This window comes from Osmerus eperlanus, chromosome 2 (assembly GCF_963692335.1).
Source record: "Osmerus eperlanus chromosome 2, fOsmEpe2.1, whole genome shotgun sequence".
Classification (NCBI taxonomy): Eukaryota; Metazoa; Chordata; class Actinopteri; order Osmeriformes; family Osmeridae; genus Osmerus; species Osmerus eperlanus.
The window spans coordinates 18,011,277-18,034,215 of NC_085019.1; the positions used below are offsets into that span (position 1 = coordinate 18,011,277).

A 22,939-nucleotide genomic window follows, 5' to 3' on the forward strand; every position below is an offset into this window, starting at 1 on the left:
ATATGAACTAGTGATTGAATCAGAGTATCAGTTTTTGGCCGGCGGATGTGTAAAGCATTATTTTAGCATTAGCAATAAATTCAATTTGCTTTATATAAATCATTTTTAGAGGTATGAAGTTGCCTTTGCACATGGTAACATGTTGTAGTGTCTTCCACGTGACATATCAAGTTTGGTGTTGATATCTCAAAGATTTGCTGAGATTTGACCAAACGTCCTGTTTGGTTGCTTTGTTGCAGATTTTGATTGGCTCTACCGGACAAACGGTTTTGAAAATCAGAAATCCCTACGATAACTTTTGTGAGGCTCAGTCTGGATATCATCTATGGCAATTTTGAAGAAAATTCGACCAAAAATGTAGGAGGAGTAGTGAAAAAACGCGTTTCCTTAATCTTTATTGTACAGAAAAATCCAATATGGCTGCCGTTATAGCTTCTTGAGGCTTTTTTATTCCTCATGAGAAATAAGGCATATGTAATGAATTTCAGAATTTTGGGACTTATGGCCTGCAAATGGCATCAATTTGAAAATTGACATATTGGGGCGTGGCCTGTAGCGCCACCTATTGTCTCACATGGCCCATGTTTGGTATGGTAGTTACTAATGGTCTGCAGTTTCAACATGCCAAATTTCACAACTTTTTACGGTACTGGTCTAGGGGCTGCCATTGACTCCCATGGGTAAAAAATAATAATAATACCACCAATAACAATAGGGTTCTCCTACCGGAGGAACCCTAATAATACCACCAATAACAATAGGGTTCTCCTACCGGAGGAACCCTAATAACTAGAGAGGGTACAATTTCTGGGGAAATTGTAGGGTGTGCTTGCTTGCGTCAGTTGCACAGGGGTCCGTCTTTGCACATTTTTACAACTAATATTTCTGTATATTTTATATAAAAATGCATACTTATTATTTATAAAGATTACAAGACCGGTGTAAAAATTGACCTAATCTCTATGACTTAAACGTCATTTTAAGTTTTTCCCTTCTCATGATATTTTCAGGCATTTAGCCTACTCATTGCATTCATTCATTAATAAAGAACCCCCTTTGAAGATTATTCTACGACGTTAACCGGCAGTAGAAGATGGAATCGCGATTCAAACAGTACCATCTGCTAACTGAAAATATGCCATAATATTGACATTTATTTAGTGGAAAATCGCTCATTCATAAAAAGCTCACTGGTAGCGATCATTGTCAGTAACAACGCAAAATGCGATATAGCCCTGTGTGGAGAAGCTGCCCCGGTAAATTGTACTACTACGGTACAGTACTAGACTACTGCTGTGTTCGTCTTGGTAGCGATTGCGTTGGTTGAATTGGATTTAACGTTCCGTTGTACGGTTTAAGATGAAATTAATTATTTTCATGAACAGATTGACAACGTTTAGGCTGTGGCAATGAAGTTCAGGTTAGTAGTTAGATAGACTTTTGATTTAAGTAAGGGGAGTGCCGAACATGTTCTGTCGCCGTTTGACAGCTGTGTAGTGTAGATGTTTTTGTAGTGTGTCTCGCGTAAGCAACAGCGTTGCAGTGAGCTACACTGGTTTGAAACCACAGGTAATGGTAATTTCAACAACAAATCGTTTACTAATGTCAGAATAAATCCTACAACGAAAATGTATATGTGAGGAATGTTTATTTTAACGATTGAAAACAGATAACGCTACATCATAGACCACTGTAGTATGTGTTGCCCGGGCAACACAGGCTAATGTCATGATGCTAATACTTCAGTGAAATAGTAGACTACTGTTTCCGAAAGTAGATGTACTTCCTTAATAATATCAGCTTATACTTTACATTACACATGACAATTGTGTGTCATATCACAAAGTAAAATGAGTAAATAGTTATCACCCTGGCCTCTTTGCTTGTGGCGTTTCTGCAGCTGCCTTGCAGTAAAGCTATAGTTAGCCTAGCTATCCCCCAAGTTAACAGATGCGAAACGAATGTTCTGCCAAAGGTAGTCACGCGTGTTTTCGTGACGTTAGTGACGTAGTGACGTTAGTAACGTCAGTGACTGTGGCTAGCAAATTAGCCACCGTTAGCTTCACTTTTCGCCACAAACTTCAGCCTAAACCATGCAACGGAACGTAAATTACAATAGAAGCAACTCAATCGCTACCAAGACGAAACTTTTGACACCTACGTTGTCTATGTAGGCCAAATATTGACTGAGTTTTAGGGGGGCAAAAAGAAATAAAAATAATAATAATAATAATATATATGTGAGAGAACAAAGGTTGTGCTCTCGCCGAAGGCTTGAGCACACCCAATAAAACTAACAATAACAATAGGTTTCCTCCTTACGGAGGAATCCTAATAAAACTAACAATAACAATAGGTTTCCTCCTTACGGAGGAATCCTAATAATACCAATCCGCCATTGCTGCTTGCAGCTATATTTATTATTAGGATTCCTCCGTAAGGAGGAAAACTATTGTTATTGTTAGTTTTAATAATAATAATAATAATACTACCAATTACAATTGGCAGCTTCGCTGCTTGGCCCCTAATAATACTACCAATTACAATAGGTGCCTCGCAGCTTCGCTGCTTGGCCCCTAATAAAACTAACAATAACAATAGTTTTCCTCCTTACGGAGGAATCCTAATAATAAATATAGCTGCAAGCAGCAATGGCGGATTCCTCCAAACATTGCGAACCATTGAAAAATGTATATTCTTCACAAATTGTCACTGTATAGAAAAATCCATGCAGCAGACTTACCAATGGGATACCAAATCTGAAATGCAATACCATCAAGATCCACAAGGGCCTTCGCTTCAAGCTAAGGAATGAGTGGGGGCTTGGTCAGCCCACACTCCTGAAATGTTGTGTAATGTACAATATAAGCTGATATTATTAAGGAGGTACATCTACTTTCGGAAACAGTAGTCTACTATTTCACTGATTATTAGCATCATGACATTAGCCTCTGTTGCCTGGGCAACACATAACAGTGATCCATCTGTTTTCAATCGTTAAAATAAACATTCCTCAAAAATACTTTTTCGTTGTAGGATTTATTATGACATTACATTACAAGTAAACGATTTGTTGGTGAAATTATCATTACCTGTGGTTTCAAACCAGTGTTGCTCACTGCAATACTGTAGCCTACGCGAGACACACTACAAAAACATCTACACAGCTGTTTAGGAAGTCAAACGGCGACAGAACATGTTCGGCACTCCTCTTACTTAAATCAAAAGTCTTTCAATAGGTGAAACTATCTGACTACTAACCTGAACTTCATTGCCACAGCCTAAACTTTGTCAAATCTGTTCATGAAAATAATTAATTTCAGCCTAAACCGAACACAATCGCTACCAAGATGAACACAGCAGTAGTCTAGTACTTTACTGTAGTAGTACAATTTACCGGTGCAGCTTCTCCACACAGGGCTATATCGCATTTTGCGTTGTTACTGACAATGATCGCTACCAGTGAGCTTTTTATGAATGAGCGATTTTCCACTAAATAAATGTCAATATTATGGCATATTTTCAGTTAGCAGATGGTGCTGTTTGAATCGCGATTCCATCTTCTACTGCCGGTAACGTCGTAGAATAATCTTCAAAGGGGGTTCTTTATTCATGAATGAATGCAATATGAGTAGGCTAAATGCCTGACAATATCACGAGAAGGGAACAACTTAAAAGTACGTCATAGAGATTAGGTCAATTTTTACACCGGTCTGCCAAATGTATTCGTTTTGATTCAGCTATGAGGCTGCCTCTTGCAGGGGAAATGAGAAGATATCTATTTCATTCTACACTTCACTCGTATTTTGAGTTGTAAATGAGCAGCAAAAAAAAAGATGCTTTTAAATCTATGTCATCTTTATAAATAATAAGTATTTTTAGCATTTTTATATAAAATATACAGAAATATCAGTTGTAAAAATGTCTGTCGGGCCATTAATCAGAAGGATGTTGGTTCGATTCCCGGCCGTGAAAAATGACGTTGTGTCCTTGGGCAAGGCACTTCACCCTACTTGCCTCGGGGAGAATGTCCCTGTACTTACTGTAAGTCGCTCTGGATAAGAACGTCTGCTAAATATCTAAATGTAAATGACACATTTTCTCGCCTGCACCTCTGTTATATTTTGCGGCCAACATTTTGAATGAATGAATGAATAAAACCTTTTTCCCCTACTCCTCATACAAAATGTATCAAATATTCACCAAATTTGGCACAGATTATCTTCAGACCACAATCACCTTGACATGTCAAAATTGACTTGGGCCAAATCTGACAACCGCTTGCCACAGGACAAACTGCTTATATTTTTACACAGTAACTGAACATCACTGAGAATGGCTTACTAGGATAAGTTGGTGTCCTGGCAAGGGCAACGTAAGAGGTTCGAATCCAGCCAAAGCCAATAAGCCTGCCATGTCACTGGTTATCTGTTTAGCGAGACTGTAAGCCACTGCAAAGGAAGCCAGGTACAACGCAGTCGCTAGCTACGTGTAGTCTAGCTGTATATAGTCAAAGCAATTCTCACACAAACTATCAAAATTATTTTAGATTTTCGAAACCGTTTGTCCGGTACAGCCAAGCGAAATCGGCGGCAGAGCCGCCAAACAGAAAGTTGTGTCGTATCTCAGCAAATCTTTGATGGATTCACACCAAACTTGCTGCGTGTACTCAGAACTCCGAGTACGGAAGAGGGTTGTCTAAAGTCTTTTCTGGGTCATCTGACCTGCTTGGCCCCCCCATTGCTGCTTGCAGCTATATTTATTATATGTTCATGAGTGTTAGGATCCTAAATGTTACAGTATTTATCTAATATTTCCATATGTGTGTGTTAGTGTAAACAGAGCAAGAGCAAATACCTTTCTCACTCTCTACTGGGCATCTATCTATATCGTGCAGGACATACATTCCAGAGGAACGCATACTGAAGAGCAGACTGGTTATCTCTCTAATAGAGAAGTTGGTATTTTCCCTCTTTTTTTATTGATGGCTGTTTTCAACATGTCAAGAATGATTTTCAGCTGATGAAGCCCAGATGTGGGTTTATGAAGAGATGGACATCACACTAATAATCATGGTTTTACCTAATTTTAGGTTAACTATGAGAAAGAGCCTTTTGAAACATCTTGCATCAAGAGGGATTCAGGTATTACAATCACCATCATCAACACTAATACTGTCTTCATTTTCTTCGTAAGAAATAAACTTAAGAGGTGCTTTTGACTTCCATTGACAGGTCTATTCAATTAGACTTGATGACCAAAATGTTCCCTCCTGGCATGTTAGGGGAGATAGATGAATTATATGCATTTATTGTGACAGAAGTGAAGATAATAAAAATAACTTATTGGGTTGTTTGTCATTTGTCTTATCTCACAGGTACACTTGTTTGTTTGCAATGAGGAGCAAGATATAACTGCAGCGTTTAAAACAGGAGCCACAGGAGTCATGACAGACTATCCCACCCTCCTGTCAAACTACCTCTCCAGACAAAGAAATCAAGACTGACAGAATGTAATCAACAATCAAATTACTGATCTATAAACAAGGTGTTTTCCTGGCAGTCTGATACACTCATCACATGACATGGTTTCATAGTGTAACGTATTTCCTTATTGTTGAGTGTTGCTTCTAAGTTCATTTATAAAAAGATTGTCTTTGACTAAATCTCAACCATGGAGATTTTGGCGTAAGAAAAAAGTTTAAAGGATGTTCCCTACAGTTCTTGTCTTTTAAAAATAAATTTGGTTTGTTCTGTCTAATAAGCAGTCAAAATGTAATCACACTAGATATACCTATCAGAATTATACACGAGAGATATTAAATACAATGTTTAGTACCATATAAACCTAGTGTCCTATTTGATTATTCCCTTCCCCTCTCCCTCAAGAAGCTTCAGCTTTTTGCCAGGCCATCACTGAAAATAAGAATTTGTTCTTAATGATTGGTTAAATAAAGGTTAGATAAAATAAAAAATATGAAAGACATGGTAAGTTTTGTTTGCACTATTCTAGTCATAGACTTTGTTTTGACCTCCTCCTGCGGTTACTCAAGAGAATTACAAGCAGCTTCCAATACTGTACTGGGGTTTGCTCGTTTAAAGATAGAAATACTTAATGTATCATAAAGTCTCGGGGCACCACCCTAATATTGGTTTAGGACATTAGGGAATCCTGTGTTTAATATGTAATAATCAGTCTCATCTTTAGGAATGAATTTGTTCTAAGTGTAGAGCCAATCGTAACATCAGTGAACACGCACGTCAAAATATCTTTACAATGAATTTATTCAAGTAAGGTAAACAGATCTTATGAACAAGTTGGATTATGGGTTTGATATGAGAGATTGGTTTCAATGAACAGAGTGAAATGGTCTAACTTAAAGAAAGACAGAAATTGTACAGTCAATGATTACATCCTTACAAATCATAAACAGAGCTCACGCCAACATTTTGAATGAATGAATGAATAAAACCTTTTTCCCCTACTCCTCATACAAAATGTATCAAATATTCACCAAATTTGGCACAGATTATCTTCAGACCACAATCACCTTGACATGTCAAAATTGACTTGGGCCAAATCTGACAACCGCTTGCCACAGGACAAACTGCTTATATTTTTACACAGTAACTGAACATCACTGAGAATGGCTTACTAGGATAAGTTGGTGTCCTGGCAAGGGCAACGTAAGAGGTTCGAATCCAGCCAAAGCCAATAAGCCTGCCATGTCACTGGTTATCTGTTTAGCGAGACTGTAAGCCACTGCAAAGGAAGCCAGGTACAACGCAGTCGCTAGCTACGTGTAGTCTAGCTGTATATAGTCAAAGCAATTCTCACACAAACTATCAAAATTATTTTAGATTTTCGAAACCGTTTGTCCGGTACAGCCAAGCGAAATCGGCGGCAGAGCCGCCAAACAGAAAGTTGTGTCGTATCTCAGCAAATCTTTGATGGATTCACACCAAACTTGCTGCGTGTACTCAGAACTCCGAGTACGGAAGAGGGTTGTCTAAAGTCTTTTCTGGGTCATCTGACCTGCTTGGCCCCCCCATTGCTGCTTGCAGCTATATTTATTATATGTTCATGAGTGTTAGGATCCTAAATGTTACAGTATTTATCTAATATTTCCATATGTGTGTGTTAGTGTAAACAGAGCAAGAGCAAATACCTTTCTCACTCTCTACTGGGCATCTATCTATATCGTGCAGGACATACATTCCAGAGGAACGCATACTGAAGAGCAGACTGGTTATCTCTCTAATAGAGAAGTTGGTATTTTCCCTCTTTTTTTATTGATGGCTGTTTTCAACATGTCAAGAATGATTTTCAGCTGATGAAGCCCAGATGTGGGTTTATGAAGAGATGGACATCACACTAATAATCATGGTTTTACCTAATTTTAGGTTAACTATGAGAAAGAGCCTTTTGAAACATCTTGCATCAAGAGGGATTCAGGTATTACAATCACCATCATCAACACTAATACTGTCTTCATTTTCTTCGTAAGAAATAAACTTAAGAGGTGCTTTTGACTTCCATTGACAGGTCTATTCAATTAGACTTGATGACCAAAATGTTCCCTCCTGGCATGTTAGGGGAGATAGATGAATTATATGCATTTATTGTGACAGAAGTGAAGATAATAAAAATAACTTATTGGGTTGTTTGTCATTTGTCTTATCTCACAGGTACACTTGTTTGTTTGCAATGAGGAGCAAGATATAACTGCAGCGTTTAAAACAGGAGCCACAGGAGTCATGACAGACTATCCCACCCTCCTGTCAAACTACCTCTCCAGACAAAGAAATCAAGACTGACAGAATGTAATCAACAATCAAATTACTGATCTATAAACAAGGTGTTTTCCTGGCAGTCTGATACACTCATCACATGACATGGTTTCATAGTGTAACGTATTTCCTTATTGTTGAGTGTTGCTTCTAAGTTCATTTATAAAAAGATTGTCTTTGACTAAATCTCAACCATGGAGATTTTGGCGTAAGAAAAAAGTTTAAAGGATGTTCCCTACAGTTCTTGTCTTTTAAAAATAAATTTGGTTTGTTCTGTCTAATAAGCAGTCAAAATGTAATCACACTAGATATACCTATCAGAATTATACACGAGAGATATTAAATACAATGTTTAGTACCATATAAACCTAGTGTCCTATTTGATTATTCCCTTCCCCTCTCCCTCAAGAAGCTTCAGCTTTTTGCCAGGCCATCACTGAAAATAAGAATTTGTTCTTAATGATTGGTTAAATAAAGGTTAGATAAAATAAAAAATATGAAAGACATGGTAAGTTTTGTTTGCACTATTCTAGTCATAGACTTTGTTTTGACCTCCTCCTGCGGTTACTCAAGAGAATTACAAGCAGCTTCCAATACTGTACTGGGGTTTGCTCGTTTAAAGATAGAAATACTTAATGTATCATAAAGTCTCGGGGCACCACCCTAATATTGGTTTAGGACATTAGGGAATCCTGTGTTTAATATGTAATAATCAGTCTCATCTTTAGGAATGAATTTGTTCTAAGTGTAGAGCCAATCGTAACATCAGTGAACACGCACGTCAAAATATCTTTACAATGAATTTATTCAAGTAAGGTAAACAGATCTTATGAACAAGTTGGATTATGGGTTTGATATGAGAGATTGGTTTCAATGAACAGAGTGAAATGGTCTAACTTAAAGAAAGACAGAAATTGTACAGTCAATGATTACATCCTTACAAATCATAAACAGAGCTCACGCCAATGCCATGTCGAGGAGGAAAGAGCGTTAGCCATAGTTACGTTTGATCAGGGGTTGATCAATGAGTTTGAGGTAGGTTTGCGCCAAAGGTCCATTTGAAGACTCTGAAGTCAAAGCGCAGCTGCGCAGGGTCATGTGACTGAGTCTGCGGGATCTCAGTGAAGTCGCAATCAGAATTGCGTTTTTGGTTCTTCTGTTGAAACGTCCAGATAGTGACGCGTTCACTATGAAGTTGAATCTCAGGAGAAGCTTAGCGACGTCCTTTGGAACGCCAATCCTGATGGCGTTCATGCCATGGTCGGTTTCGCTGGAGTCAGAGATTGATGGTCATCTTAGGGCTTTATACAGTTCGAGGGAGGACCCGTCTGGGGTCAGATGTGGATTGGGGGAAGCTGGGTTCTCAACTCCCCCCTCCTTTCTTCACACCTACCAAAGGTGTGATCTGATCTCTGGCTGGTTCATTCGATGATTCAAATATTGTTCTGGACATCGTGGTACAGTTACAAAATATAGTTGAATGATTGTTTTATTATGATAGCTTTGTGTAGATACCAAGAATGATGTGGTTATCTTTCAGGAAGAAGGAGTTGTTACTAGAATCAAGTTTTCAGTGAACACAACATTAAAACAAAGTAACAAACATGACACAAATATCCCTCTCATAATTCTCCACCTTGTACTCTTGTGGTAAAGGTGAAGTCTCAAGAACTTTCCTCAAAAGTTCTGATCAAGGTATGTTCTTTGTTCAAATCGCCGCTGAAACGGATAGCAAATGGTCGCTGGAGACGTGTTGTCTAAATCAGGCCCTTTGAAGCTTGCAAGCTAGCAGGAGGGCTGATTAGGTAGATTGGGGAGGTCCCCCCCCAATTCTATGGTTCCTTTGCATCAGCGTTTGGTGGGTAATCAGCATACTGAGGGTGTCACAAGGGCTGATTAGGTTTGTCTGATGTGATTGAATCACTTTTCAGGTGTGGCAAGATTTTGGCTCTGTGTGGTCTTGCGGACCTCACTACAATACCCTGAATGAAACTTTTGAAATGCAACACTACATTTCTTAGTGTAACCAGATTTAGATTAGTGTCATTATTCATAACTAATGTTATGAAGACTAACACTGTGTATGCACAACTACTGTACTTCTAATAGCAAGGGATAAAGTAAAATACACCACAAAATATCTGTGTGGGACTTGAAGGACAAGTACATCCATGTGTATTCCTGACAATCAGCTACTACAATGTAATAACAATGCCCTCAATAAGCCCCAGGCCTACCACTTGCACAACACAAAAACGGTTCATTTACTTGCCTCACCTTTTCTTAAAGCCACAGTCAAAGTCCATTCACAGTACTTTCATGATTATCTGCAAGGTTTGCAATGGAAAGGTTTTATTCATCTGACCTAGTTCACTGTGCACTTCAGTGTCGTTAGTAGGTTAATGTAATATGTAGAACAATTTGCCTATAGCTGCTCATACTCAGACTTCAACATTTGAAAGAAAGGGTTTTTGTGACACACAAAAATGCAACAAAAAATGCAGTGTGGGACAAAAGATGCTGAGATCGAGTTACACTGTAATACAGAACCAATATGCAAATATAGCTGCAGGCAGCCATGGCGGGTTCCTCCTCAACATTGCAAACCATTTAAAAATTGACTTGCCATAGACATGTATTTCCATAGTTATTTTGCTCTCAAACTAGCATATTTCATATTTGGTCTACACATCAAACCAAATTTTTAGTCAATTGGAGTCATGGTTCATAAGAAGATATTTATTTAAAAAATCACCGTACATGGTGGACGGTGTGGGTCACCACTGTATGGTTTCCCATGATAAGTAAGGCTGTATAGTTTCCGACATTTTAGATTGATGGGGTAGAAATGCCATCACTTAGAAAATTGACAATTGGGGCGTGGCCGTAGCTATTACCTATGGGTAATGGTGGGCCATTTGTGGTGTGGTAGTTACTCATGGCCTATACTATCAATGTTTCAGGATTTGGATAACTTTTTTACCATTGCATACAAAATCAGAAATGCAATTACACCACAAGGGCCTATGCTAAAAACCAAGGAGTGAGTGGGGGCTTGGTCAGCCCACAATTTCCTGAAATGTTGTGTGTGCGTCTCGCCAAGCTCGCGCGTGTGTCAAGGGGAAGGCTAAGGCCGAATCCCAATACGCTGTCTTACCCCTACCCCTTACTCCTAGCCCTTGGTTTACCCCTAGCCCTTGTATCTCGAAACTGAGGGGTATGGGCTACATAGCTCTATGAAATGAGACACCACTTGGTTACGGTTACGTATATCGATGTCTCCAAAGCAAGTAGTGTTATGCACTGATATCAAACGAAATTCGCTGCTAATGGAGTTTAGTTAAAACTGTAGACATGCATGGAGTCCATTCAAGGCTAATCAGAGAAATGCGGTACTGTTGTGTAAATCAGCAATGTAATGTTAGCGTAGCAAACTAGCAATTTTTTTAAACGTTTCAATTAAGAACATGGTTGCAGTACAGGACTGTGTAGAGCACCATACATGACTGTCATAATTTTTTTATCAATTATTTAAAACGAAAATATTACATTTATGGGACTCTGGATGATCTGTCCACCATTTTTGCAGGTTGAGCAGGATTCACATACCCTTAGCTTTCAAGTAAGCTACCGAAAACACTTGGTTTTAAGGGGTGTAGGCCTATAACCCTTTGTCTTAGCCCTACCCCTCGATCAAAATAACTATTGGGACAATACTTACTCTCGCGTGAACGCGCAAAACTAAGGGCTATGGGTAAGGGTAAGACAGAGTATTGGGATTTGGCCTAAGTCTGTGAGAATTTGGAGCGCGCGCGCTGAGGAGCAAGGGGAGACATTTCATTGGAAATATCCCTAGCAATTAGCCAAGCATGCATTTTTCAAATATTCACAATAAATCTACTTTTCATCTTACATTCAACTTTTTCTCAGATTTTATTCTCAAGAGTCTTCATATAAACTTGTGATTGAATCAGAGTATCAGTTTTGGACCGGCGGATGTTTAACCCTTGTGTTATCTTCGGGTCATTCTGACCCATCAGTCATTGTGACCCACCTTCGTATTGCGACAGATTTACCGCATACAAAGACAAAGTGAAGCATATTCTTTTAACCGTTGGGCTGTCTCAGACCCCCCACATTGCAAAGGTTAAAAGAAAATAATTAGGGTTCCTCCGGTAGGAGAACCCTATTGTTATTGGTGGTATTATTATTATTTTTTACCCATGGGAGTCAATGGCAGCCCCTAGACCAGTACCGTAAAAAGTTGTGAAATTTGGCATGTTGAAACTGCAGACCATTAGTAACTACCATACCAAACATGGGCCATGTGAGACAATAGGTGGCGCTACAGGCCACGCCCCAATATGTCAATTTTCAAATTGATGCCATTTGCAGGCCATAAGTCCCAAAATTCTGAAATTCATTACATATGCCTTATTTCTCATGAGGAATAAAAAAGCCTCAAGAAGCTATAACGGCCGCCATATTGGATTTTTCTGTACAATAAAGATTAAGGAAACGCGTTTTTTCCCTACTCCTCCTACATTTTTGGTATAATTTTCTTCAAAATTGCCATAGATGATATCCAGACTGAGCCTCACAAAAGTTATCGTTGGGATTTCTGATTTTCAAAACCGTTTGTCCGGTAGAGCCAATCAAAATCTGCAACAAAGCAACCAAACAGGACGTTTGGTCAAATCTCAGCAAATCTTTGAGATATCAACACCAAACTTGGTATGTCACGTGGAAGACACTACAACATGTTACCATGTGCAAAGGCAACTTCATACCTCAAAAAATGATTGATATAAAGCAAATTGAATTTATTGCTAATGCTAAAATAATGCTTTACACATCCGCCGGCCAAAAACTGATACTCTGATTCAATCACTAGTTCATATGAAGACTCTTGAGAATGTTGAGTACACAAATCTGAGAAAAAGTTGACTGTAACATGAAAACTCGATTTTTAGTGAATATTTGAAACATGCATGCTTGGCTAATTTCTAGGGCTGTTTCCCCAAATCCTCTCTCCCTTTGCTCCTGTGCGCGCGTGCTCCACATTCTCACACACACGCATGCTTTCTTGAAAATGTGTGCTGACCACGCCCCCACCCTCGTTTTTTAGCCCCTGTTTCATTTCGCTTCCAATCGCAGCTCGCTGTTACGAATATAAATTATTTTTCGGCGGCCATTGTTGTTTCCTGTGTCCCGTGAAAGTCGTGTCCCGTGAAAGCCGTGTTGAAGGCAGCCACTTTCGGTAAGTCCTGGTTTTACACATTTTAAGCTAGAATTAATGATTGGGCTTGTGAAAGTACACTACTCTTGAATTATGGTGAAGGTTTACCACTTTTAGATCGTGATTCTGAAGTGACGGAAAACCGAACTCGAAAAGTAGCTACTGTAGCTCTAGCTTTTTTCCTCTGTGTTTTTAATTAGTGAGTCATTTTGCATCTCGGCGAATTGTTCATCAAAAAGGTCGAGGAGAGCAGCCTTTAGGAGAAAAAGCAATTCCCCACAGACCTGTCGGCTCATAATGGTGATTTTTGGCGTCTTTGTAATAAGCCTATGCGGCAGGGAGACTTTTTCAAGGCGAGCCTGTTTCATTCGTCATATGCCCTGAGAAAGCGACCTACGTTAGCCAGGCTAGTTTTGCCAATTTCGGTAAGTCAGGCTATTTAAAGGTCTCTTACAGTCAGAATCACTGTTTACAAGCAAAGGTCGAGCTGGTCTTTTGTCAGATGTGTATATATTGACCAGTTTAGAGGTAAATACTCTTGCCAGAGCCTGGAATCAAACCCGTGTTTCGAGTGACTGCATGGGTCTCCATGAGGTCAACACATTTGGATTCAAGTTCAAGTAATGACACTGCATTTTACAGTCAAAACTGAAGTCTGTATCAACACATTTGGATTCAAGTTCAAGTAATGACACTGCATTTCACAGTCAAAACTGAAGTCTGTATCAAGTGTAGATGGGAAAAGCTTCATTTTTCACAACTGACATGGACCCTTTCTTCACTTTGACAGGTCTGGAGGGTCATGCAGAGGCCTGCTCAACAGAGGATGCAACAGACTCAAGGATGGTGAGATCCACACAGACCCCTTGCTGGACTACCCCTCTCTAGCTGGACAGCTTCTCTTCAGCCCTGACCCCAGAACAGCTTGATCCAGCTGGCCTGCCTGCCTACAGGGACAGTCACCCCACAGACACAGTAGCTCTGCAGCCTGCTTTTTTGAGGACATTGATGAAAAAGGACAAGCCAGCATTACTTTGATGAAAGTCTAAATGTTTAATCCTTTCCATGTGCCAGTATGCCAAGCTGCTGACTTTGTGTCTTAAGTGATGAAACTAGTTCAAGTGATAGACTTTTGACCTGAATCCAATGATTATTCATCTGAATAAAAACCACTCAAGAGAAGTACTGCTTCTTGGAGCATTTGTGCTCCACATCAGTACATCTCACACATTTGCCTTTGTTTCCATGGGATTCATGGAATTGTTAGTTTCTGCTCCACCATTTCCACCCTAGTGTAATAATAAGTATAATTTAGGACAGCAATTACATTTTTGTGTTATCCTTCCGCATTACACACATTTAGTCAATGTTCTTAAACTCAACAGATTATTGTCATATTACCATACTGTTCATATTGAACAGACATCAGTGTTTACTTGGAAAGATGACTGTATATTTCCACTTTTGATTTGTATTTCCATCGTAAGTTTGGTCTTTAATTTCATTTGGAAGTGGTATTAAAAGGTCTTACATTTAACTTGTTTATACCTGTAGACACCCTGTGAAGCCCCCACTGCAGAGACAGTTGGTGACAGAGAGGTGCAGACATTAAGTTAAACATGCCTTAATAGAGTAACAAATAGAGACTAAATGTGTAAATGGCTGTTGAAACTCAGTTCTCTGAGTTGGTGCATGTCAGTTTAGGCAAAGGTAACCTTTTAAACCTCTAGGTTTAAAACAAATTCAGATTTGATTGGAACTCTCTTTTATACATTTATAGTTGGATTTGACATTTAATTCATTTAGCAAGTTGTTTAACTCAAACAACCATAACACGGTACATATGGTATACAATGCTGCAGTCAGATTTGGCGAAATTGTTAGCTTGGATGTTATCTTTACATATAGATGGGGTCTTGTTGATGCGCACGCAGCTTCAAGGCAGAAAGACGCGTTCCATTTCACTTTTACTGTACCTACACCTTTAATGTTCCCGCCATCCCCCCATTTCTGAATAAAGTTCGACTGATCTGATTTGTTGATTTCTGTTGCTATGAAAACCAGTTTAGCCAAGCTAACTAACATTGTTTTTAGCTAGCTTGCATTACCATTCAATTGCTAACAAAACATTAGTAAAAATAGCTTGCTAATCGGGCAGAACTTGAACTCGGGCAGGAGACTCTGAGACCTCAGCGCACCACTAGCATCTCGTCATATCACGCAGTCGGAGCACAGCTAGATAATCAGCGTCAGCGCTCTTGGGTACCCAGCATGCAGTGCGGCATGTTAAAAAAACAACAGCTACGCAAGGGATTTCAGTTGTTGTGTTCGTTCAGTTAGATGTTTGTAATGTTATTGGCCGGGTTTCCCAGATTCGTTAAGAAGCTCTTAACGCTAAGAGCTTCTTAAGAGCGTTCTAGAGCGTTCTTAGAACGCTCTTAACCCTTTGACGCGTACGAACACACCGGTGTGTTGAGTCCTGGCTGGTCCCTGGAGCGTACCAACACACCGGTGTGTTGGAACGCGTCCTTTAGAATGTCCAGTTTGGCTTATTACGTAACAATAAACTCTTCAGCATTAGCCTACGCGTATGTTATAAACATGAATCTCAATTTACTGTATATTTTGAGAAAGTTTACCTTTATTATCCATAAGAAAACGTTCAAACAATTTAGTTTAGCTAATGTTAGCTAACAGCTAACCAAAAATAACTCACGCTTTACTCACGCCACCTAGTAAACCATAATATTATCCGTTTTCCTTGACTTGGCTATCGCTTTCAACAGATTTTACTATTGTACAACCAACCAGAGATCGAAATAATAGATATACGTTCACAAATATGCATCTAAAACATCTGACATTCGTCTGTCTTTCGTCTCGTTTTGAGCTACTAGAGGCCATCTTTGATTTTTTTGTCTTCCGGCAACAAATATGACCCTTGATGATGGACCCCGTACACCTCAGTATTTTCTCGTGAGAAGAGTAGGTCATCTCGTTGACCATTTGACACCCACAATGCAGAGTACTGATCAAAACAAAAAACATGGCAGCCTACATTATCGTCATTAGCCAAGTTAGCTTCTCGAAAGCTACACTACGATAATATATCATATCAATTCACTGTGGATTCACCTGTGTGAATATTTAAAAATCGGAACAGTAATGACAGTACTAAGTTATTTTAATAAATATTTTAATAAGTTAAAAAGCCCACACCAACACGTTTCTTAATTTTTAACACGTATCCTTTTACTCATTTCAGGTAGCTAATTACATGTCCAGGAAAGGGTACAATCTCGTCATTGTCACGTTACATATCAATGAATATCATTAGCACACAGCTATAAAAAATATCACATCAAAATTATTTAAAACCTTGACACTGTGTAGGGGTAGGCAAAGCTTCCGTCAACATATCGGCAAAAAGGTACAGCATGTTTGAGTTGTGTGATGTACTGGCTATGTTTAGGACATGATCCTTTACACAGGATCCACTATGGACATCCAGGATCATGAAGGGCTTGGGATTTCTGGATCTGTTGTCATGACAAGTCAACTGGTATTTATTGTCATCATATACTTACAGTACACAATGAAACAAAACAACGTTCTTCCAGGACCTAGACATAACCTAGACAACTACAACAACTGTGTGGAATTAGGTCAATAAAATTGGTCCAATAAGACAAGATGAAATTTGTGACAAATGCCTCAAAACACCAAGAAGTGGGGATACTGTGAATGTAAACAAGTAAGCTAGTGCAAGGGAAACTGAATGTAAACATAACATACTAATACCATAATACATGGACATCAGTTATTGAGGTAGCAGCAATATGCAAAAATATTGAGTTTGATGATGTACAGGAGCGTGTGGGGTGCATGGGTTTGTCCACAATGCGTGTGGGTTTGGGGATGCAGCATTTGGTATAGATGTTTGTGAGGGAGGGCAGAGAGATCCTGACTATCTTCTCAGCTGTCCTCACTGTCCTCTGCAGGCCGTGATGCAGCTCCTTGGGATGCTCTCTACAGTCCCTCTATGCAATGTGGTGAGGGTGTGGGATGGGAGATGGGCTTTCAGCCTTTGCAAAAAAAATAAACATGCTGCTGGTACATCAAGGAATTAGGTGTTTGACGGTCTCGTTGATGTTCAGCAAGGAATGGTCACTTTGTGCTGACCGTACTTGCTCGACACCTGAGAGAAGGCCATGTACTATACATGGACAATTTGTACAGCAGTGCTGTCATGTTCTGTTTCTTGGAACGGGGCCTGTGCGGGCCAACATTCACCTGTAAAATTATAGGGAGATGTTCAAGATATAGAAAACGGTCAACAGCAGGCAATCAAGTGGTATGACAAGTGGTGCGTTTCATTACCCTATGAAACATTACAGTCATACATTGCCGTCTTGTCATTTCAATAGGTTGTTAGATTGAATAAGCATAAAGTCTGGTTTATTCTACATGTCGTCCATCAACTAGCCCTAGCCCAGATTTTCCAAACAAATTACACTTGCCTCTCATTTTTGCTTGAACTGTGGCCTGACAATAAATGAGGAATACATTTTCTATCAACACGGAAATTAATGACAGTAGATGGTAGCAAGAGATCACAAAACATAGCCATCAATATAGAATGGATGTCTGAATTATTGTGTTTGCTTTAATTGGACTAAACATGGCAAGTTAGTAATCGCTAGTTACCTGAATAATACCCTTTACTACAAGCTAGCTAGCAAAAACATCAGATAGTGGAAAACAACCACAGGTCATGCTTTCGTCTCAATATCATGCCACAGGTATGTGTATATTTTGTGGGTATAAATAATCTACTCACCAGAAAAGTTTCCCAGATAAATTGAAGCCAACCAAAAAGGTTTGAAGGTATCCAAGCAGCATGAGCTTGCTTGATCGCCTTTCGCCGAGGTGTCTGGGAGTCATGTTCCAGTCTCGCCTACAATATAGCTCAATTTGGTTGACGATCAACAGTTGCTGCTAATTTACTTGGCTATGTTACGTAGTTTGTGTAGTAGGATTATAACAAAGTAATGCAAGTGCATCTAGTCAGTCTAGCGTATTACTAGGATTGTAATGTATCGTTTTGTTTTCGTTTAGCTGGCTTCCATCCAGTAACTTATTTTGTGAACACTGGCTGCGTTGCCAACTCAGAAGGTTTACGAGATGGAAGCCAGCTAGAGAAAACAAAACGATGAATAGAAATCAAATTAGACTGACTGGATGTATCCAAATTATTTTGTATTCGTTATAATCCGACCACACAAACAAGGTAACATAGCCTAGTAAATTAGCAACAGCTAACTTGTTGATTGACTCTTTACTACACTACGAGCTAGCTAGTTTGGCAAAAACATCACCTCGTGAAATACAACAGTTCATGCTTTCATCTCAGTATCGTGCAAACTATATGGGTGGTATAATTTGAGTTATACAAATACTTCAGTCACCAGAATAATAGCCAAAATATCTACTTTGAAGGTTTCCGCCAGTCCCCTGAAGCGGAAGAAATACGTAACGAGAAGGTGGATAAACAAAACAACCAATGAATGGAGTATTCGTCACTAATACGGGGTGCAAACTAGGTCAATGGAAAATGCGAACCGATAAATACTTAAATTGTATAGCAATTCGATTTTAATGCGTCATAATCAATTTCTGGAACGTTGAGATTGATCCAAACTCACGCGCATAAAAAACTCACTCTGGGGGACCAGTCAAGGAATTTAGAACCTACGTGTGAAAGGGTTAAGAAGCTCTTAGCGTTAAGAGCTTCTTAACGAATCTGGGAAACCCGGCCATTGTTTGTTAGTTAATATAATCTTGTTGGTCACCTTGAGTGTGCATGCTGTGTAGTTTAATGGGAACAGAGAGTCGGCCATTTTACTATCACAGGCTATACTTGCAAGGAGCTGAACGTGGGCTGTGCCCTAGACCAGACCAATTGCCTATGAGGCTAATCTTGATTCTGGATTGACTGAGATTCTGGAAAGAGATCTACTCAAGAAGAGAGTCAATATCTGTGGTTTTCAAGCCATCTTTGAGAAAGTTTGAAAACAATGTTGCGGTTAATATGTTTTGATTGTGGGAGGCAACTTTTGGACTACACATAAACCTCATGCGGCCACCGCACCACCCGCACTGGCAAAGAGGGAAACAGCATGGATGGGGAAAGTGTGTGGGCAGAGCAAGCAGTAGTAGTACATAAACTACACACGTCCTTTACTAAAGTGTATTCTGACTTTCATAAAGTTATTGTTGTAATCAAAGCTTTTAAAGAATGGATCTCTGCATGATGGGCCTGACCAGAGCACAGGTGGCCTGACAGAACACGCTTCAAAGTTGTCACTTTCAAAAGGGTGGCATTTTAACCCTGTCAGTCCAAAATGTCTAAAAGTTGGTACGCATGCCTTATTGCCAATGGGGAACAAAGAAGTCTCAAGAACCCATAATGTCGGCAGCATGGATATTTCTCGACAGTGACAATTTGTGAAGAATTTCAAAAAATGACTTCAAATCAGCCATTGATCCAATTGTCTTGAAATGTTGTGTACATGTATGAAATACATGTCTGTGTCATGTCAATTTTGTAATGGTTTGCAATGCTGAGGAGGAACCCGCCATTGCTGCCTGCAGCTATATTTTTAATTTGTTTTTGTATTGGGTAAAATCGGGTAAACACAACGATGGTTCGTTATGAACCTTTGGGTCATGTGACCCGAAGGCAGCACGAGGGTTAAAGCATTATTTTAGCGTCAGCGATAACTTAGATTTCCTTTATTTCAATCATTTTTGGAGATATGAAGTTGCCTTTGGACATGGTAACATGTTGCAGTGTTTTCCTTGTATGTGGAACAGATCAAGTCCCTAGGTCAATGTGGCACTTATTTATGGACACATGAAATATGTGCAACAGGTGTAAAGTTTTAGTAAATGTATATCATTTGGCAATTCTGTAATATATTCCCTATTGCTTCCAAAACTATAGAAAGACATGTATCCTACACACATAGGACTCAGCATTGAGTCGATCAGAATTACGGTTCATGAGGAGAAGAATTTTGTAGTTTTGGACAAATCTTTATTGTACATAAAAATCCAATATGGCGGCCGTTATAGGTTCTTGAGGCTTTTTTGTTCCTCATGGTAAATAAGGCATATGTAATGAATTTCAGAATTTTAGGACAAATGGGATGCAGATGGCATCACTTTGAAAATTGACATGGCGTGGCCTGTAGTGGCACCTATTGTCTCACGCGACCCCTGTTTGGTATGGTAGTTGCTTGTGTGCAGAGAGGCCTACCCCCAAATCTGAACTCTGGGTAACACTAGGCTTACATAAACAAACTGACCTAGGTTGACCATTATCATACTAGAGGTGCAATATACCTTATCTGTGTTGAGTGAGTCATATGGTCAAGCCTAGGGTCGGAGAACTCTGTAAGTTTGCACGTGCACGCGCACTCTGTCTCTGGGATCGATCATATTGACAGCTGATATGCATGGGAGGAGACTTCTCACTAATAAATGGTCTTACCTGAAGACTTGTGAACCATAGCACAATAGTGTGTGATGTTTTTGTCTCCTTGTGGGCCAGCCGCAAGCAATAAAGCTGTCTTAAATTTGTTCACCGACTGACTGTGCAATGCTTGATAGATTAATATTCCTGACATTTTGGTCCTTCGAAAGCCAGATTCGAACATCCTTTCCATCTTCCAGAACCAATAACTGAAATCGTGCACGACGATCAGAATCAGAATCAGAATGGGATTTATTCGCCATGAAAGTTTGCACAGACAAGGAATTTGCTTTGGCAGGAAGGTGCATACAATAAACATATAGGGACCTAAAATTTAAATATGTGGACTATCTATAATAAGGGTACATAAACTAGCAGTACTAAGTGGGATTAGAATTGAATTAAATATACAATAAAATAAAATATAAGTTGCCGTAAATTACAATACAAAAATACAAATATTACAAAAAATACAAATGTACAAGATACAATTTTGTAATGCAGTGCAAAAAGCAGTGTGTTTTAAGCAGGAAGTCATTAGAGTCAGTGTGGTCCCTTGGCCTTGTTGAAGAGGCCAACAGCGGAAGGGAAGAAACTGTTTTTGTGGCGTGAGGTATTGGTCCTGATGGACCGCAGCCTTCTGCCGGAGGGGAGTGACTGAAACAGGGAGTGTCCAGGGTGGGAGGAGTCGGCCACAATTTTCCTCGCTCGCCTCAGGGTCCTCGAGGTGTGCAGGTCCTCGAGGGTAGGCAAATTGCAGCCAATCACCTTCTCAGCAGTGCGGATGATACGCTGCAGCCTGCTCTTGTCCTTGGCAGTGGCAGCAGCGTACCAGACGGTGATGGAGGAGGTGAGGATGGACTCGATGATGGCTGAGTAGAAGTGCACCATCATTGTCTTTGGCAGGTTGAACTTCTTCAGCTGCCGAAGGAAGTACATCCTCTGTTGTGCTTTCTTGATGAGGGAGCTGATGTTCAGTTCCCACTTGAGGTCCTGGGAGAGGATAGTGCCCAGGAAGCGGAAGGACTCCACAGTGTTTACTGGGGAGTCACACAGGGTGATGGGGGTGAGTGGGGCTGTGTTCTTCCTGAAGTCCACAACCATCTCCACTGTCTTAAGAACATTGAGCTCTAAGTTGTTCTGGCTGCACCAGGTCACCAGGTTGGCCGCTTCCCACCTATAATCAGACTCGTCTCCACCAGAGATGAGCCCAATAAGGGTGGTGTCATCCGAAAACTTCAGGAGTTTGACGGACTGATGACTGGAGGTGCAACTGTTGGTGTACAGGGAGAAGAGCAGAGGAGAAAGGACGCAGCCTTGATGTGATCCGGTGCTGATGGACCGGGAGTCAGAGACTTGTGTTCCCAGCTTAACGCACTGCTTCCTGTCAGACAGGAAGTCTGTGATCCACCTGCAGGTGGAATCAGGCACGTTCAGCTGGGAGAGCTTGTCCTGAAGCAGGGCGGAGATGATGGTATTGAAGGCAGAGCTGAAGTCCACAAACAGGATCCTGGCATAGGATGCTGGGGAGTCCAGGTGCTGTAGGGTGAAGTGGACTGTATGACATATTAACTGCATCGTCCACAGACCTGTTGGCTCTGTAGGCAAACTGCAGGGGGTCCAGTAGAGGGTCAGTGATGGATTTAAGGTGTGCCAGCAACAGGCGCTCAAAAGACTTCATTACCACAGAGGTCAGGGCGACGGGTCTGTAGTCATTATGTCCTGTTGGCCTTGGCTTTTTGGGCACAGGGATGATGGTGGAGGACTTGAGACAGGCTGGCAAATGGCATGTCTCAAGGGAGGTGTTAAAGATGTAGGTAAACACCGGAGACAGCTGGTCAGCGCAGTGCTTGAGGGTGGCTGGAGAGACAGAGTCCGGCCCAGCTGCTTTGCGGGGATTCTGCCTCTTGAAAAGTCTGTTAACTTCACCCTCCTGAAGGAGAGAGTCGTCACTGTAGAGGGGGGGAGGTGGGAGGCCTCCTGGGTGGGAAGGGGTAGTTCAGGACTGTCCAATTGTCTTTCAAATCTGCAGTAGAACTCATTCAGGTCGTTGGCCAGGTGGGAGTCGTTAGTGGAGTGGGGGGCTCTGGGCTTGTAGTTGGTAATCTGCCTGAGCCCTCTCCAGACAGAAGCAGAGTCGTTTGCAGAGAATTGGTGTTTTAGTCTCTCTGAGTATAGTCGTTTAGCCTCCCTCACCGCCTTGCTAAACCTGTTCTTCGACTCCTTGAAACTGTCTTTGTCCCCACTCCTAAACGCGGCCTCTTTCTCTGACCTCAACCTTCTGAGTTTAGCTGTAAACCAGGGTTTGTCGTTGTTGTAGCTTACCCTGGTGTGTGTTGGTATACAGCAGTCCTCACAGAAGCTGATGTATGA

At 40.4% G+C, this 22,939-nt stretch overlaps 2 protein-coding genes across 7 annotated transcripts in view; one reads left to right on the forward strand and one right to left on the reverse strand.

The window, feature by feature from the left end:
- gdpd3a (glycerophosphodiester phosphodiesterase domain containing 3a) overlaps nt 1–5,989 on the forward strand; it is a 55,077-nt gene extending 49,088 nt beyond the window's left edge. For 4 of the 6 annotated variants that reach the window (XM_062453185.1, XM_062453213.1, XM_062453176.1 and 1 more), the window contains 3 exons: nt 4,898–4,957; nt 5,093–5,144; nt 5,378–5,982. In XM_062453185.1, the coding sequence (XP_062309169.1) occupies nt 4,898–4,957; nt 5,093–5,144; nt 5,378–5,506 (241 nt within the window). In that variant the 3' untranslated portion in view covers nt 5,507–5,982. Of the gene's footprint in view, nt 1–4,833; nt 4,958–5,092; nt 5,145–5,377 lie in introns of all 6 variants that reach the window. The other 2 variants (XM_062453203.1, XM_062453167.1) reach the window with 2 other exon arrangements.
- The window catches only part of nudt9 (nudix (nucleoside diphosphate linked moiety X)-type motif 9), a 241,099-nt gene that overhangs the window by 175,554 nt on the left and 42,606 nt on the right, over nt 1–22,939 (reverse strand). The gene's annotated exons all lie outside the window — the stretch shown is intronic.